At 49.2% G+C, this 17,068-nt stretch overlaps 1 protein-coding gene across 1 annotated transcript; it reads left to right on the forward strand.

The window, feature by feature from the left end:
• Positions 1-797: 797 nt before the first annotated feature.
• Positions 798-12,112, forward strand: LOC147123844 (protein TEX261-like). Its single transcript, XM_085976387.1, has 5 exons — positions 798-888; positions 6,893-7,046; positions 9,122-9,189; positions 10,969-11,071; positions 11,593-12,112. The coding sequence occupies exons 1-5, from the start codon at positions 880-882 to the stop codon at positions 11,706-11,708; spliced, it is 450 nt and encodes a 149-aa protein (XP_085832513.1). The 5' UTR covers positions 798-879; the 3' UTR covers positions 11,709-12,112.
• Positions 12,113-17,068: the final 4,956 nt, after the last annotated feature.

The following is a 17,068-nucleotide window of genomic DNA, read 5'->3' on the forward strand; positions in this document are numbered from 1 at the left end:
ACGTCTCTCCCTTTTTCTGAACCCCCCCTTCTCGCTCTCTCCCCCCTTCTCGCTCTCTCCCCCCTTCTCGCTCTCTCCCCCCTTCTCGCTCTCTCCCCCCTTCTCGCTCTCTCCCCCCTTCTCGCTCTCTCCCCCTTCTCGCTCTCTCCCCCCTTCTCGCTCTCTCCCCCCTTCTCGCTCTCTCCCCCGTCTCGCTCTCTCCCCTTCTCGCTCTCTCCCCCCCTTCTCGCTCTCCCCCCTTCTCGCTCTCTCCCCCTTCTCGCTCTCTCCCCTTCTCGCTCTCTCCCCCCTTCTCGCTCTCCCCCCCTTCTCGCTCTCTCCCCCTTCTCGCGCTCTCCCCCTTCTCGCTCTCTCCCCCCCTTCTTGCTCTCTCCCCCCTTCTCGCTCTCTCCCCCCTTCTCGCTCTCTCCCCCTTCTCGCTCTCTCCCCCCTTCTCGCTCTCTCCCCCCTTCTCGCACTCTCCCCCCTTCTCGCTCTCTCCCCCCTTCTCGCTCTCTCCCCCCTTCTCGCTTTCTCCCCCCTTCTCGCTCTCTCCCCCCTTCTCGCGCTCTCCCCCCTTCTCGCGCTCTCCCCCCTTCTCGCGCTCTCCCCCCCTTCTCGCGCTCTCCCCCCTTCTCGCTCTCTCCCCCCTTCTCGCTCTCTCCCCCCTTCTCGCTCTCTCCCCCTTCTCGCTCGCTCTCCCCCCTTCTCGCTCGCTCCCCCCCCTTCTCGCTCGCTCCCCCCCCTTCTCTCTCGTTCCCCCCCCCCCCGCCCTTTGCATTGGATCGGGTTGCCGGTATGTAACGTGTGTGTCTCTCTCTGTCAACAGCTGCAGGCTTGTACTATCTGGCAGAATTAATAGAAGAATACACGGTCATCACCAGTCGTATCATCAAGTATATGATATGGGTGAGTGTCTCGCACGTGACTGGGGGGGAGGGCTGGGGCTGTGAGCACTGGGGGTGGGTGGGCGGGATCCTTGTTTACACTGGGATTGTGGGACACAGCAGACAGGGTAACTGGGGTTCCCTCTCCTGATCACTGGGCAGGAATTCCCTCGTAGCTGGGCACAGTGCATGTCCAATTGCCTTTTGAAATGATACCCAGACTCCAAGGGTTAAGTTACGAGGTGAGCTTACACAAACTAGGGTTGTATTCCCTGGAGTTTAGAAGGTTACGGGTGATCTGATCGAAGTTTTCAGGATATTAAGGGGAACAGATAGGGTAGATAGAGAGAAACTATTTCCGCTGGTTGGGGATTCTAGGACGAGGGGGCAGAGTCTAAAAATGAGAGCCAGACCTTTCAGGAGTGAAATTAGGAAACACTTCTACACACAAAGGGTGGTAGAAGTGTGGAACTCTCTTCCGCAAACGGCAATCAATGCTAGATCAATTGTTAATTTTAAATCGGAGATTGCTAGCTTTTGTGAACCAAAGGTATTGAAGGATATGGGGCAAAGGCGGGTCTATGGAGTTAGGTCACAGATCAGTCACTGAATGGTGGAACAGGCTCGAGGGGCTGAATGGCCGGCTTCTGTTCCTATGAAATCCAATTGCACCACCCTTTCAGGGAGTGCATTCCAGATCATATCAACCCTCTGTGTGGAAAACAAATGTCCTCATTTCTCCTCTAGTTCTTCTGCCAATTATTTTAAGTCGATGACCTCTGGTTACTGACCCCGTGCCAGAGGAAACAGTTTCTCCCAACTTGCTCTATCCAAACTGCTCATAATTTTCAATACCTCTATTAAATCTCCCCTTAATCTTCTCTGCTCTAAGGAGAATAATTCCAGCCTCTCCACATAACTGAAATCCTTCATCCCCGGTACCATTCTGGTAAATCTCCCCTGCACCCTCTCCAAGGCCTTGACATCCTTCCTAAAGTGCGGTGCCCGGAATTGTCCACAATACTCCAGCTGGGGCCCAACCAGTGATTTGTGAAGGTTTTGATGACTTCCTTGTTTTTGTATTCAATGCCCCTATTTACAAAACCAAGTATCACATTCGCTTTCTTAACTGCCTCATCAACTTACCCTGCCACCTTCAAAGATTTGTGAACAGGTCCCTCTGTTCTTGCACACCCCTCAAAACAGTACCATTTAGATTATACTGCCTCTCGTGCATCACTTCACACTTACCCGCATTAAATTGCATCTGCCATGTGTCTGCCCATTTCACCAATCTGTCTATGTCGCTGGCAAGGCTGATTTTTATGACCCATCCCTGGTCGTGGCCTCTGACCCTCCTTTCAGGTTTGGACAGGTTGGGTGATTGGGCAGAAGCGTGGCAGATGCAGTATAACGTGGATAAATGCAAGGTTATCCACTTTGGTGGCAAAAACAGGAATGCAGATCTGAACGGCAATAGATTGGGAGAAGGGGAAGTGCAACGAGACCTGGGTGTCCTTGTGCACCAGTCGCTGAAGGTAAGCATGCAGGTGCAGCAGGCAGTTAAGAAGGCAGATGGTATGTTGGCCTTTGTAGCGAGAGGGTTCGAGTACAGGAGCAAGGATGTCTTGCTGCAGTTGTACAGGGCCTTGGTGAGACCGCACCTTGAGTATTGTGTGCAGTTTTGGTCGCCTTATCTGAGGAAGGATGTTCTTGCCATGGAGGGAGTGCAGCGAAGATTCACCAGGCTGATACCTGGGATGGCAGGAATGACGTATGAGGAGAGATTGGGTCGATTGGGCTTATACTCGCTGGAGTTTAGAAGAATGAGAGGGGATCTCATTGAAACTTATAAAATTCTAACAGGACTGGACAGACTAGATGCAGGAAGGATGTTCCCGATGGTCGGGGAGTCCAGAACCAGGGGTCACAGTCTAAGGATAAGGGGTAGGCCATTTAGGACAGAGATGAGGAGGAATTTCTTCACCCAGAGAGTGGTGAACCTGTGGAATTCTCTACCACAGAAGGCAATGGAGGCCAATTCATTAAATATATTCAAGAAGGAGTTAGATATATTTCTTAAGGCTAAAGGGATCAAGGGATATGGGGAGAAGGCAGGGACCGGATACTGAATTTGGATGATCAGCCATGATCGCATTGAATGGTGGAGCAGGCTCGAGGGGCCGAATGGCCTACTCCTGCTCCTGTCTTCTATGTTTCTTTCACTTGACCTCTTCGGCACCCATGAAATTCGTTGCTACCAACACCGGCAAAGCTGCCCGCTGAGGCTGAACCAGGTGCTGCCTAACCTGGGTGTCTGGTTCAATCCACAACAGAGCTTCCAAACACATACTATCCACCACCACACCAACCCTCAGTCCTCGCACGATCCTCAGCTGACACTTCACTTCCTTTGCGCCCACCTCGATGGCCCCCGAGCCCCGCCCTACGCAAAACCCGACCGTCCAGAACTCGTGACCTGTCTGCACTCCGTCCCCCGCGCCTATAAGCCTATTCCCTCCCACTTGCTCCAAACACGTCAAATTCAAACCCCTCCAAGGCCTTGTCCCATCCTACCGCTGCAGTCTCCTGGCCCTTACACGCCACCCCATGCCCTCGGTTGCTCTCCCTTACATCCCCTCCCTGTCCTATCACCATACAGTTGCGGGCAGAGCCTTGAGCTGCCTCGGCCTCGCTCTCTCAATGCCGCTTTGTGCCCATTTCTCCCGCTGTGAAGTGCGTTGGGCCGTTAGACCACACTTGGCATATAGTGAACTGTTCTGGTCTCCATATTGCAAAAAGGATGTAGAGGCACTGAAGCAGGTGCAAATAAGATTCACTAGAATGATGCCAGAACTGGGAGGTTATAACTAACAGGAAAGACTGAACAGGCCGGGGCTCTTTTCTCTAGAAAAGAGAAGACTAAGGGGTGACCTGATAGAGGTCTTTAAGACTCTTTGTGTTCTCCTCACAGCTTACTGTCCCACCTAGCTTTGTATCGTCAGCAAACTTGGATACATTACACTCGGTCCCTTCATCTAGGTCATTAATATAGATTGTAAATAGCTGAGGCCACAACACTGATCCTTGCGGCACCCCACTAGTTACAGCCTGCCAACCTGAAAAATACCCGTTTATCCCTACTCTCTGTTTTCCAATCCTCTATCCATGCTACTATATTACCCCCAACCCCATGAGTCCTAATCTTGTGTAATAATCTTTTATGTGGCACCTTCTCGAATGCCTTTCGGAAATCCAAATATACTACATCCACTGGTTCCCCTTTATCTACCCTGTTAGTTACATCCTCAAAAAGCTCTAATAAATTTGTCAAACACGATTTCCCTTTCCTAAAACCATGTTGACTCTACCTAATCATGTTATGATTTTCTAAGTGACTTGATTCCACTTCCTTAACAATGCATTCCAGCATTTTCCCGGTGACTGATGTCAGGCTAACTGGCCTGTAGTTCCCTGTTTTTTCTCTCCCTCCTTTCTTGAATAACGGTGCTACATTTGTGACCTTCCAATCTGCTGGGACCATTCCAGAATCTGGGGAATTTTGGAAGATCAAAACCAATGCATCCACTATCTCTTCAGCCACTTCTTTTCGAACCCTAGGATGTAGGCCGTCAGGTCCAGGGGATTTATCGGCTTTTAGTCCCATTAGTTTCTCTAGTACTTTTTCTCTACTTACATTAATTACGTTCAGTTCCTCACTCTCATTAGACCCTTGGTTCCCCACCATTTTTGCTATGCTTTTTGTGTCTTCTACTGTGAAGACAGATACAAAATATTTGTTTAATGTTTCTGCCATTTCCTTATTCCCCATAATAATTTCCCCTGTCTCAGCCTCTAAGGGACCAACGTTTACCTTTGCTACTCTTTTCCTTTTTACATACTTGTAGAAACTCTTACAATCTGCTTTTATATTTCTTGCTAGTTTTCTCTCATTCTATTTTTAACCTTTTTATCAATTTTTTGGTCAACCTTTGCTGGTTTCTGAAACTCTCCCAATCCTCAGGCCTACTATTATTCTTTGCAACATTATAAGCTGCTTCTTTTAAACTAACGCTATCCTTAACTTTTTTTAGTTAGCCACGGTTGGATCACTTTTCCTGTGGAGTTTTTGTTTCTCAATGGAATGTATTTTTGTTGAGAATTATGAAATGTTTCTTTAAATGCTAGCCTCTGCTTACCTACCGCTATACCTTTTAATCTATTTTTCCAATCTGCCTTAGCCAACTCACCCCTCATACCTATGTAATTGGCTTTATTTAAGTTTAAGACTCTAGTTTCAGACTTAGGCAAGTCACTCTCAAAATTAACGTGAAATTCTATCATATTATGATCACTCTGCCCCAGAGGATCCTTTACTATGAGATTGCTAATTAACCCTGTCTCATTACACAATACAAGATCTATAATAGCCTTTTCCCTGGTTGGTTCCATGACACATTGTTCTAGGAAACTGTCCCAAATGCATTCCATGAACTTGTCCTCCAGACTACCTTTGCCAATTTGATCTGTCCAGTCTATATGAAGATTAAAGTCCCCCACGTTTATTGCATTACCTTTGTTGCAAGCTCCTACTATTTCTTGATTAATATTCTGTCCAACGGTATAGCTACTGTTAGGAGGCCTATATACTACCTCTCCCAGTGTTTTCTGCCCCTTGTTATTCCTTATCTCCACCCATACTGATTCTACTTCCTGATCTTCCGAGCCGAGATCTTTTCTCGCTTCTCTCCTTATGTCATCCTTTATTATCAGGCTACTCCCCCTCCTTTTCCATTCTGCCTGTCTTTTCGAAATGTCAAGTACCCTGGAACATTTAGTTCCCAACCTTGGTCACCTTGCAACCACGTCTCTGTAATGGCTATTAGATCAAACCCATTTATCTCTATTTGTGCCTCTAGTTCGTCTATCTTGTTACGAATGCTTCGTGCATTCAGATAAAGAGCCTTTAATTAAAAACATTTTTTACCATTATTCCCTGCTTTGACCTTATTCTCTGCTGCACTGCTACCGTTAAACTCTCTGTCCCTTCCTGTCACACTCTGCTTATTTTTACCCAAATCGCGACCCTGCTCTATTGTCTTGACCTTTCTCTTTAGATTTCTAAATTTCCCCTCACCTGACCCCTCCCCCCCCCCTTTTTTTTAGTTTAAAGCCCTATCTACAGCCCTAGTTATTCAATTCGCCAGGACGCTGGTCCCAGCCCGGTTTAAGTGGAGCCTGTCCTGGCGGAACAGTTCCCTCTTTCCCCAGTACTGGTGCCAGTGCCCCATGAATTGAAACCCCTTTTTCCCACACCACTCTTTGAGCCACGCATTTAACTCTCTGATCTGCTTGACCCTATTATTTGCATGTGGCTCAGGTAGTAATCCAGAGATTATTACCCTTATGCTTCTGCTTATTAATTAATTTAGACCCTAGCTCCTCAAACTCCCTCAGCAGAACCTCATTCTTAGTTCTACCTATGTCGGTGGGTCCTACATGGACCACATCAACTGGATCCTCCCCCTTCCACTCCAAGTTCTTCTCCAGCCGCAAGGAGATATCCTTAACCCTGGCAGGCAACAGGACTCTCTTTCACGGCTGCAGAGAACAGTATCTATCCCCCTGACTATACCGTCCCCTGCTACTACCACATTCCTTCCTTCTCCCCCCACTTGGATGGCCCCCTGTACCACGGTGCTGTGGTCAGTTTGCCCATCCTCCCTGTAGTCCTTTTCCTCATCCATACAGGCAGCAAGTACCTTGTACCTTTTGGACAAGGTCCAGGGCTTGATAAGCACATGAGGGAGAAAGGAATAGGAGGATATGTTGATGGGGTGAGATGAAGAGGGGAGGGAGGAGGCTCGTGTGGAACATAAACACTGGCATGGACCAGTTCGGTGGATGACTTGTTTCTGTGCTGTAGACTTGCTGTAACTCGATGTAATTCTATGTGTTTCTACATTAATGGTGATCTATAAATGCAAGTTGTTGTTTGTCTTCAAATCTCTTTCTTGACTCCTCAGTTCTCCACGGGAGTGCTGGTTGGTCTCTACCTCTTCGAGAATTTCCCCATGTTAATGATTGGAGTCGGACTCTTCACAAACCTCGTCTACTTTGGTCTTTTACAGACGTTTCCATACATCCTGCTCACATCACCCAATTTTATATTGTCCTGCGGTAAGTACCCATCTCAGTGCTTGGTGTATGACCCTGTCTTCTTCTTTGCCAATTGGCTCATCAGTGCGTGACTGTGGCTGGGGTACGGGCACCCGCTCAATGCCGCTACCCTTCACTCCCCACTGGGGTACAGTACTGGTGAATACAGGTCTGTCACAGTATAACACTGGGGTACAGTACTGGTGGGGACAGGTCTGTCACTGTATAACACTGGGGTACAGTACTGGTGGGTACAGGTCTGTCACTGTATAACACTGGGGTACAGTACTGGTGGGTACAGGTCTGTCACTGTATAACACTGGGGTACAGTACTGGTGGGTACAGTTCTTTCACTATAACACTGGGGTACAGTACTGGTGGGGACAGGTCTGTCACTGTATAACACTGGGGGACAGTACTGGTGGGGACAGGTCTGTCACTGTATAACACTGGGGTACAGTACTGGTGGATACAGGTCTGTCACAGTATAACACTGGGGGACAGTACTGGTGGGGACAGGTCTGTCACTGTATAACACTGGGGTACAGCACTGGTGGATACAGGTCTGTCACAGTATAACACTGGGGGACAGTACTGGTGGGGACAGGTCTGTCACTGTATAACACTGGGGTACAGTACTGGTGGGGACAGGTCTGTCACTGTATAACACTGGGTTACAGTACTGGTGGGTACAGGTCTGTCACTGTATAACACTGGGGAACAGTACTGGCGGGTACAGGTCTGTCACTGTATAACACTGGGGTACAGTACTGGTGGGGACAGGTCTGTCACTGTATAACACTGGGTTACAGTACTGGTGGGTTCAGGTCTGTCACTGTATAACACTGGGGTACAGTACTGGTGGGGACAGGTCTGTCACTGTATAACACTGTGTTACAGTACTGGTGGGTACAGGTCTGTCACTGTATAACACTGGGTTACAGTACTGGTGGGTACAGGTCTGTCACTAACCACTGGGGTACAGTACTGGTGGGTACAGGTCTGCCACTAACACTGGGGTACAGTACTGGTGGGGACAGGTCTGTCACTGTATAACACTGGGGTACAGTACTGGTGGGTACAGGTCTGTCACTGTATAACACGGGTATAGTACTGGTGGGTACAGGTCTATCACTGTATAACACTGGGGTACAGTACTGGTGGGTACAGTTATTTCACTATAACACGGGTACAGCACTGGTGGGGACAGGTCTGTCACTGTATAACACTGGGGTACAGCACTGGTGGGGACAGGTCTGTCACTATAACACTGGGGTGCAGTACTGGTTTGTACAGGTCTGTTACTGTATAACGGGTACAGTACTGGTGGGTACAGGTCTGCCACTATAACACTGGGGTACAGTACTGGTGGGTGCAGGTCTGTCACTGTATAACACGGGTACAGTACTGGTGGGTACAGGTCTATCACTGTATAACACTGGGGTACAGTAGTGGTGGGTACAGTTCTTTCACTATAACACTGGGGTACAGCACTGGTGGGGACAGGTCACTGTATAACACTGGGGTGCAGTACTGGTTTGTACATGTCTGTTACTGTATAACACGGGTACAGTACTGGTGGGTACAGGTCTGTCACTGTAACACTGGGGTACAGCACTGGTGGGTACAGGTCTGTCACTGTATAACACTGGGGTACAGTACTGGTGGGTACAGGCCTGTCACTGTATAACACGGCAGTATAGACCTGTACCCACCAGTACTGTACCCCAGTGTTATACTGTGACAGACCTGTACCCACCAGTACTGTACCTCAGTGTTATACAGTGACAGACCTGTACCCACCAGTACTGTACCCCAGTGTTATACTGTGACAGAGCTGTACCCACCAGTACTGTACCTCAGTGTTATATAGTGACAGACCTGTACCCACCAGTACTGTACCCCAGTGTTATACTGTGACAGACCTGTACCCACCAGTACTGTACCCCAGTGTTATACAGTGACAGACCTGTACCCACCAGTACTGTACCCAGTGTTATACAGTGAACTGACGTCTCTGTGGACATGTATATTATTTAATATAACTAGTGTGCCGTGTGTGTGGAGGTTGATGGCGGTTTTACTCGTTCCCACAGTGCTGGTGGTCTATAACCATTACCTGGCATTTCAACACTTTGCCGAAGAGTACTACCCCTTCACTGAGGTAAGCCAGTGTACTGTGGGCGGCAGTGTCTGTCCGAGTTGTGTTGAGCCACTCTGTGTGAAGAGACTGAAATAAGTGGCCATTGTTTCCCCTGGGGGAATCTAGAACTCGGGGGCAGTTTCAGAATAAGGGGTCGCCCATTTAAAACTGAGACGAGGAATTTCTTCTCTGAGGGTCGTAAATCTGGAATTCTCTGCCCCAGAGGGCTGTGGAGGCTGGGTCACCGAATATATTTAAGGTGGAGAGAGACAGATTTTTGAACAATAAGGGAGTGAAGGGTTATGGGGAGCGGGCAGGGAAACGGAGCTGAGCCCAAGATCAGATCAGCCATGATCTCATTAAATGGCGAAGCAGGATCGAGAGGCCGAATGGCCTCCTCCTGCTCCTATTTCTTATGCTCTTTTGACCCACTCCGATGGATTGGAGACCATCGAGTCACTCGGGCAGTGGCGAAGGTGGGATGTCGCAGATACCCCAACGCACTGAGCGTAGTGGCTTCCTTTAACTGTGTCAGAATGACAAGTCCCAATTGAAGCTTCTCGCTTGTGAAGAGACCCAAGCAAATAAGGTTCGAATCCCACAAGTTAAAAATGAGGAAGTTGGGGGTCAGTCGAGGGGAAATATATCACCCAACAAGTAACTAAGCTGTGGATTTTTAAAAAAATCATTTTTGGCATGTGAGCATCTTTGGAAGACCAGCATTTATTGGCCATCTTTAGTTGCCCAGAGTTTGAAACAACTGAGTGACTTGTTAGGCCTCTTCAGGGGGCAGCTAAGAATCAACCATGTTGTTGTGGGACTGGAGTCACAGATCAGCCCAGACCGAGTAAGGACGGCAGGTTTCCTTCCCTAAAGGGCCTTTAGTGAACCAGTTAATTTTCTTACGACAATCTGACAGCTTCGTGGTCACTTTTACTGAGACCAGCTTTTTATTAAGTGAATTCAGATTCTCAAAGGGCCGTGGTGGGATTTGAACTCGCGCGCTCTGGATTACCAGTCCAGTAACATAACCACCAATAAGTTAACCAGGGAAGGATGGTAAAAGCACAGTGGGGCCTGAGCCGCTAGGCTCTGTCTCTGTGGAGAGAGTGGGTGTGGCTTGTCCCAGAGCTTCGTGCGACAGGAGTCCCGGCACGTGGGTTGGGCGAGCAGTCTCACGGCCCCGACCACCTACCGGCCGTTTGAAACTAATGGGCAGACAGTCGTTCCAGGTGTGGTGTCCTCAGAGTCTGAATTCCCAATGTGTTCTTCCGTATGCTGAGGGCAAGCGAGAGGGTTTGTTATATTTTGTTGGTTTTTAGGCGTTGCTGGCAAGGCTGGCATTTATTGCCCATCCCAAGTTGCCCTTGGGGTGGTGAGCCGCCTTCTTCTTGAACTGCTGCAGTTCATGTGGTGAAGGTGCTCCCATAGTGCTGTTAGGTAGGGAATCTCAGGATTTTGATCCAGTGACGATGAAGATATGTTTTGCTCAGTGCCAGTTGGTGTTGGGGCAGTTTCTGGAGATCTTGGAAGTCCATCTGTGGTTGTTTGGCTCTGTCGGGAGGTTGGACGATTGAGTGAAGTCCAGGAGGAGGAATTGCTGCCGGATTGTGTGGAATGAATGGACCGGTGGCTTTTTCCTGCTCCTGTTTGATTCTAGTTACCTTGGCATTGGAAAAGCTACAGCGAAGGGTTTATACATTGGATTGGAAACCTATTGTTGGTTATTCGGTCATTCGTTTGGTTACTCGGTTAATATTTTGGTTACTCAAACGCCTCGTTCTCCTGTGTTCTGTCCAGGTACTAGCTTACTTCACACTGTGCCTGTGGATAACCCCTTTCTCCTTCTTTGTGTCACTGTCCGCTGGAGAGAACGTCCTTCCGTCCACAATTCAGCACGGAGGTGAGTGTCGAGACGCCCGTCCTTAATACTGTCGGCAGGTTTTTGGTTTGGTGGATCGGTTAATGGGTTGAATGGTAGTTTGGTTGATCAGTTTATGGGCTGAATGGTTAATTTACTGGTTGAATGGTTAGTTTATGGTTTGGTCGATTGGTTCATGGGTTGACTGGTTGGTTGGTGGACTGGTCAATTGGTTCATGGGTTGAAGGGTTGGTTGGTGGATTGGTCGATTGGTTCATGGGTTGAATGGTTGGTTGGTGGATTGGTTCATGGGTTGAATGGTTGGTGGATTGATCGATTGGTTCATGGGTTGAATGGTTGGTTGGTTGGTGGATTGGTCGATTGGTTCATGGGTTGAATGGTTGGTGGATTGATCGATTGGTTCATGGGTTGAATGGTTGGTGGATTGATCGATTGGTCCATGGGTTGAATGGTTGGTTTGTGGATTGGTTTGTGAGTTGAATAGTTAGTTTATAGTTTGGTGGGTTAATTGGTTGGCTTATAGTTTCCTTGATTTTCCACAGATGACGTCGTGTCGAACTACTTCACAAAGGGTAAGAGGAGTAAGCGATCGGGTATCCTAGTGATCTTCACCTTCATCAAAGAGGCAATCCTGCCCAGTCGACAGAAGATGTACTGACAGCCACCGAGTGTATACGTTCACGAGCAGTAGCAGAACTGATGGAGAGGATGGAGGAGGGGAGGGAGCAGAGAGACCAAGAAACGTAATAACACGGAGGATGATGAGCTCCTGCCTTGGACTTTAATTTGGAATTAATGTTTGATTTTTTTTTCTTTAAATGGTCCCTCCTCCCTGAAGGAATTTCTGTTGGAAGGTGATTTTAAACGCATTATTTTTGCACAGATTTTGAAATTTAGAAGGACTTCAAACACACAACAAAAAACAAATCTTGTTCCATTTGGAGGGGTCTCCATCGGAGCTCCCCACGCGATGTATTAAATGTAAACGTTGCCATTTTATAATGGAGTGGATGATTGCTGTACATGGTCATTGATGCTTCCAGTAAACCTTGCTCAGTTTAATGCAAATTTCACTTCAATTCCACTTAAAATGTGGTGTCTCTCCACCTCCGCTCCTTCCAAAAAAACCTCCGCACTTACTTTCTGTTGAATTTTTGCTTTCCAATCGGCAGAACTTGCATTGTGTTGTGCTGAGGCTAACACTAGAAGGGAGTAATATTAACATCAGTAGAGATACAGTCAGTAACACAGGGCACTGGGGGGAGGGGTTACTGAGTGACAGTGTGAGGGAGCTGGATTAACATCAGTAGAGATACAGTCAGTAACACAGGGCACTGGGGGGAGGGGTTACTGAGTGACAGTGTGAGGGAGCTGGATTAACATCAGTAGAGATACAGTCAGTAACACAGGGCACTGGGGGGAGGGGTTACTGAGTGACAGTGTGAGGGAGCTGGATTAACATCAGTAGAGATACAGTCAGTAACACAGGGTGCTGGGGGAGAGGGGTTACTGAGTGACAGTGTGAGGGAGCTGGATTAACATCAGTAGAGATACAGTCAGTAACACAGGGCACTGGGGGGAGGGGTTACTGAGTGACAGTGTGAGGGAGCTGGATTAACATCAGTAGAGATACAGTCAGTAACACAGGGCACTGGGGGGAGGGGTTACTGAGTGACAGTGTGAGGGAGCTGGATTAACATCAGTAGAGGTACAGTCAGTAACACGGCACTGGGGGGAGGGGTTACTGAGTGACAGTGTGAGGGAGCTGGATCAACATCAGTAGAGATACAGTCAGTAACACAGGGTGCTGGGGAGAGAGGTTACTGAGTGACAGTGTGAGGGAGCTGGATTAACATCAGTAGAGATACAGTCAGTAACACAGGGCGCTGGGGGGAGAGGGGTTACTGAGTGACAGTGTGAGGGAGCTGGATTAACATCAGTAGAGATACAGTCAGTAACACAGGGCACTGGGGGGAGGGGTTACTGAGTGACAGTGTGAGGGAGCTGGATTAACATCAGAGGAGATACAGTCAGTAACACAGGGCGCTGGGGGAGAGGGGTTACTGAGTGACAGTGTGAGGGTGCTGGATTAACATCAGTAGAGATACAGTCAGTAACACGGCACTGGGGGGAGGGGTTACTGAGTGACAGTGTGAGGGAGCTGGATTAACATCAGTAGAGATACAGTCAGTAACACAGGGTGCTGGGGGAGAGGGGTTACTGAGTGACAGTGTGAGGGAGCTGGATTAGCATCAGTAGAGATACAGTCAGTAACACGGCACTGGGGGGAGGGGTTACTGAGTGACAGTGTGAGGGAGCTGGATTAACATCAGTAGAGATACAGTCAGTAACACGGCGCTGGGGGAGAGGGGTTACTGAGTGACTGTGAGGGAGCTGGATTAACATCAGTAGAGATACAGTCAGTAACACAGGGCACTGGGGGAGGGGTTACTGAGTGACCGTGTGAGGGAGCTGGATTAACATCAGTAGAGATACAGTCAGTAACACAGGGCACTGGGGGAGGGGTTACTGAGTGACAGTGTGAGGGAGCTAGATTAACATCAGTAGAGGTACAGTCAGTAACACGGCACTGGGGGAGAGGGGTTACTGAGTGACAGTGTGAGGGAGCTGGATTAACATCAGTAGAGATACAGTCAGTAACACGGCACTGGGGGGAGGGGTTACTGAGTGACTGAGGGAGCTGGATTAACATCAGTAGAGATACAGTCAGTAACACAGGGCACTGGTGGGGGGGGGGTTACTGAGTGACAGTGTGAGGGAGCTGGATTAACATCAGTAGAGATACAGTCAGTAACACAGGGCACTGGGGGGAGGGGTTACTGAGTGACAGTGTGAGGGAGTTGGATTAACACAGTAGAGATACAGTCAGTAACACAGGGCGCTGGGGGGGGGGGGTCACTGAGTGACAGTGTGAGGGAGCTGGATTAACATCAGTAGAGATACAGTCAGTAACACAGGGTGCTGGGGGGAGGGGTTACTGATGTGAGGGAGCTGGATTAACATCAGTAGAGATCCAGTCAGTAACTCAGGGTGCTGGGGGGGGGTTACTGAGTGACCGTGTGAGGGAGCTGGATTAACATCAGTAGAGATACAGTCAGTAACACAGGGTGCTGGGGGGAGGGGTTACTGATGTGAGGGAGCTGGATTAACATCAGTAGAGATCCAGTCAGTAACTCAGGGTGCTGGGGGGGGGTTACTGAGTGACCGTGTGAGGGAGCTGGATTAACATCAGTAGAGATACAGTCAGTGACACAGGGTGCTGGGGGAGGGGTTACTGAGTGACAGTGTGAGGGAGCTGGATTAACATCAGTAGAGATACAGTCAGTGACACAGGGCGCCGGGGGAGGGGTTACTGAGTGACAGTGTGAGGGAGCTGGATTAACATCAGTAGAGATATAGTTAGTAACGGCACTGGGGGAGGGGTTACTGAGTGACAGTGTGAGGGAGCTGGATTAACATCAGTAGAGATACAGTCAGTAACACAGGGCACTGGGGGAAGGGTTACTGAGTGACAGTGTGAGGGAGCTGGATTAACATCAGTAGAGATACAGTCAGTAACACAGGGTGCTGGGGGAGGGGTTACTGAGTGACAGTGTGAGGGAGCTGGATTAACATCAGTAGAGATACAGTTAGTAACACAGGGCGCCGGGGGAGGGGTTACTGAGTGACAGTGTGAGGGAGCTGGATTAACATCAGTAGAGATACAGTCAGTGACACAGGGCGCTGGGGGAGGGTTGCTGAGTGACAGTGTGAGGGTGCTGGATTAACATCAGTAGAGATACAGCCAGTAACAGGGTGCCGGGGGGAGAGGGGTTACTGAGTGACAGTGTGAGGGAGCTGGATTAACATCAGTAGAGATACAGTCAGTAACACAGGGTGCTGGGGGAGGGGTTACTGAGTGACAGTGTGAGGGAGCTGGATTAACATCAGTAGAGATACAGTCAGTAACACAGGGTGCTGGGGGAGGGGTTGCTGAGTGACAGTGTGAGGGAGCTGGATTAACATCAGTAGAGATACAGTTAGTAACACAGGGCGCCGGGGGAGGGGTTACTGAGTGACAGTGTGAGGGAGCTGGATTAACATCAGTAGAGATACAGTCAGTGACACAGGGCGCTGGGGGAGGGTTGCTGAGTGACAGTGTGAGGGTGCTGGATTAACATCAGTAGAGATACAGCCAGTAACAGGGTGCCGGGGGGAGAGGGGTTACTGAGTGACAGTGTGAGGGAGCTGGATTAACATCAGTAGAGATACAGTCAGTAACACAGGGTGCTGGGGGAGGGGTTACTGAGTGACAGTGTGAGGGAGCTGGATTAACATCAGTAGAGATACAGTCAGTAACACAGGGTGCTGGGGGAGGGGTTGCTGAGTGACAGTGTGAGGGTGCTGGATTAACATCAGTGGAGATACAGCCAGTAACAGGGTGCCGGGGGGAGAGGGGTTACTGAGTGACAGTGTGAGGGAGCTGGATTAACATCAGTAGAGATACAGCCAGTAACAGGGTGCCGGGGGGAGAGGGGTTACTGAGTGACAGTGTGAGGGAGCTGGATTAACATCAGTAGAGATACAGTCAGTAACACAGGGTGCTGGGGGAGGGGTTACTGAGTGACAGTGTGAGGGAGCTGGATTAACATCAGTAGAGATACAGTCAGTAACACAGGGCACTGGGGGAGAGGGGTTATTGAGTGACAGTGTGAGGGAGCTGGATTAACATCAGTAGAGATACAGTCAGTGACACAGGGCGCCGGGGGAGGGTTGCTGAGTGACTGTGAGGGAGCTGGATTAACATCAGTAGAGATACAGTCAGTAACACAGGGCGCTGGGGGAAGGGTTACTGAGTGACAGTGTGAGGGAGCTGGATTAACATCAGTAGAGATACAGTCAGTAACACAGGGCACTGGGGGAGGGGTTACTGAGTGACAGTGTGAGGGAGCTGGATTAACATCAGGAGAGATACAGTCAGTAACACAGGGCACTGGGGGAGAGGGGTTACTGAGTGACAGTGTGAGGGAGCTGGATTAACATCAGTAGAGATACAGCCAGTAACAGGGTGCCGGGGGGTAGTTACTGAAACTGACTGTATCTCGACTGTTAAACTCTCAGTTAGATTGAGGCTCACACAAACACCATTACTCAAGTCCTGGATTAAATGCTTTTTCTGATGAGGCAGGCTCAGTTTCGCTAGCTGGTTTCGAGGGCTGTCATCTCCCTCGATAACTCTCTCCCAACAGTGTCCGACTCTCCCTTGTGTTTCCCGGGCCGGCCGAAAGGTGGAGTGAGAGGGGTGGGGGCTATTCTTCATTTGAGAGATCAGACCGCGTGTTGGCAGACTGTTGCACTCTGGGAAGCATCACCAGGTGGCATTCTGAGTATCACACGAGGGTTTACTGGGCAGTGATCAGGAACAAGAACCCTGGCTGATCTTGTCTCCTTTCTACTTAGATCAGCTAACTAGGCAACAATATTTTTTGATCCAAAAGAATGCAGGATGGAAAGACACCCTCTTTAAGGATGTGTTCTGTGTGGTGTGTATTTTAATTCACCTCCTGTTTCTTTGAAGGACAGAATAAACAGGAGCTGCACAGGTTTTATTTGTAAGATGAGAATAATCTGCTGCTTTGCACAGTCGGTCCGTTAAGACAGCGTATAACCTTTAACCTGTCAGGCTCGGTTCAAATACAGGCCGGACTCCATGACACGGATCTGGCTGATACTGGAGTCACCACTGCAACGTGGACTCAAGTCTCGTCGCGTTTGATGGGGATCAGTTCTCTCTGCTGGAGATTGGTGAGGCTCTATTTTATTGCAGAGGCGTCGGTTCAAAGCCAGCCTGGACTCCGGCTGAAGAATAATGGGCCTTATCGGGCTAGAGTCCAGGATAGGTGAGAGTGTACATGGGCTGTGGGAGGAGATGAAATGGGTGGATAGAGTCCATGTTAGGGGAGAGTGTACATGGGCTGTGGGAGAAGATTAAATGGGTGGGTAGAGTCCATGATAGGG

Source organism: Somniosus microcephalus, chromosome 2 (assembly GCF_052327205.1).
Source record: "Somniosus microcephalus isolate GS21.2 chromosome 2, FLI_Smic_1.0, whole genome shotgun sequence".
NCBI classification, from domain to species: Eukaryota; Metazoa; Chordata; class Chondrichthyes; order Squaliformes; family Somniosidae; genus Somniosus; species Somniosus microcephalus.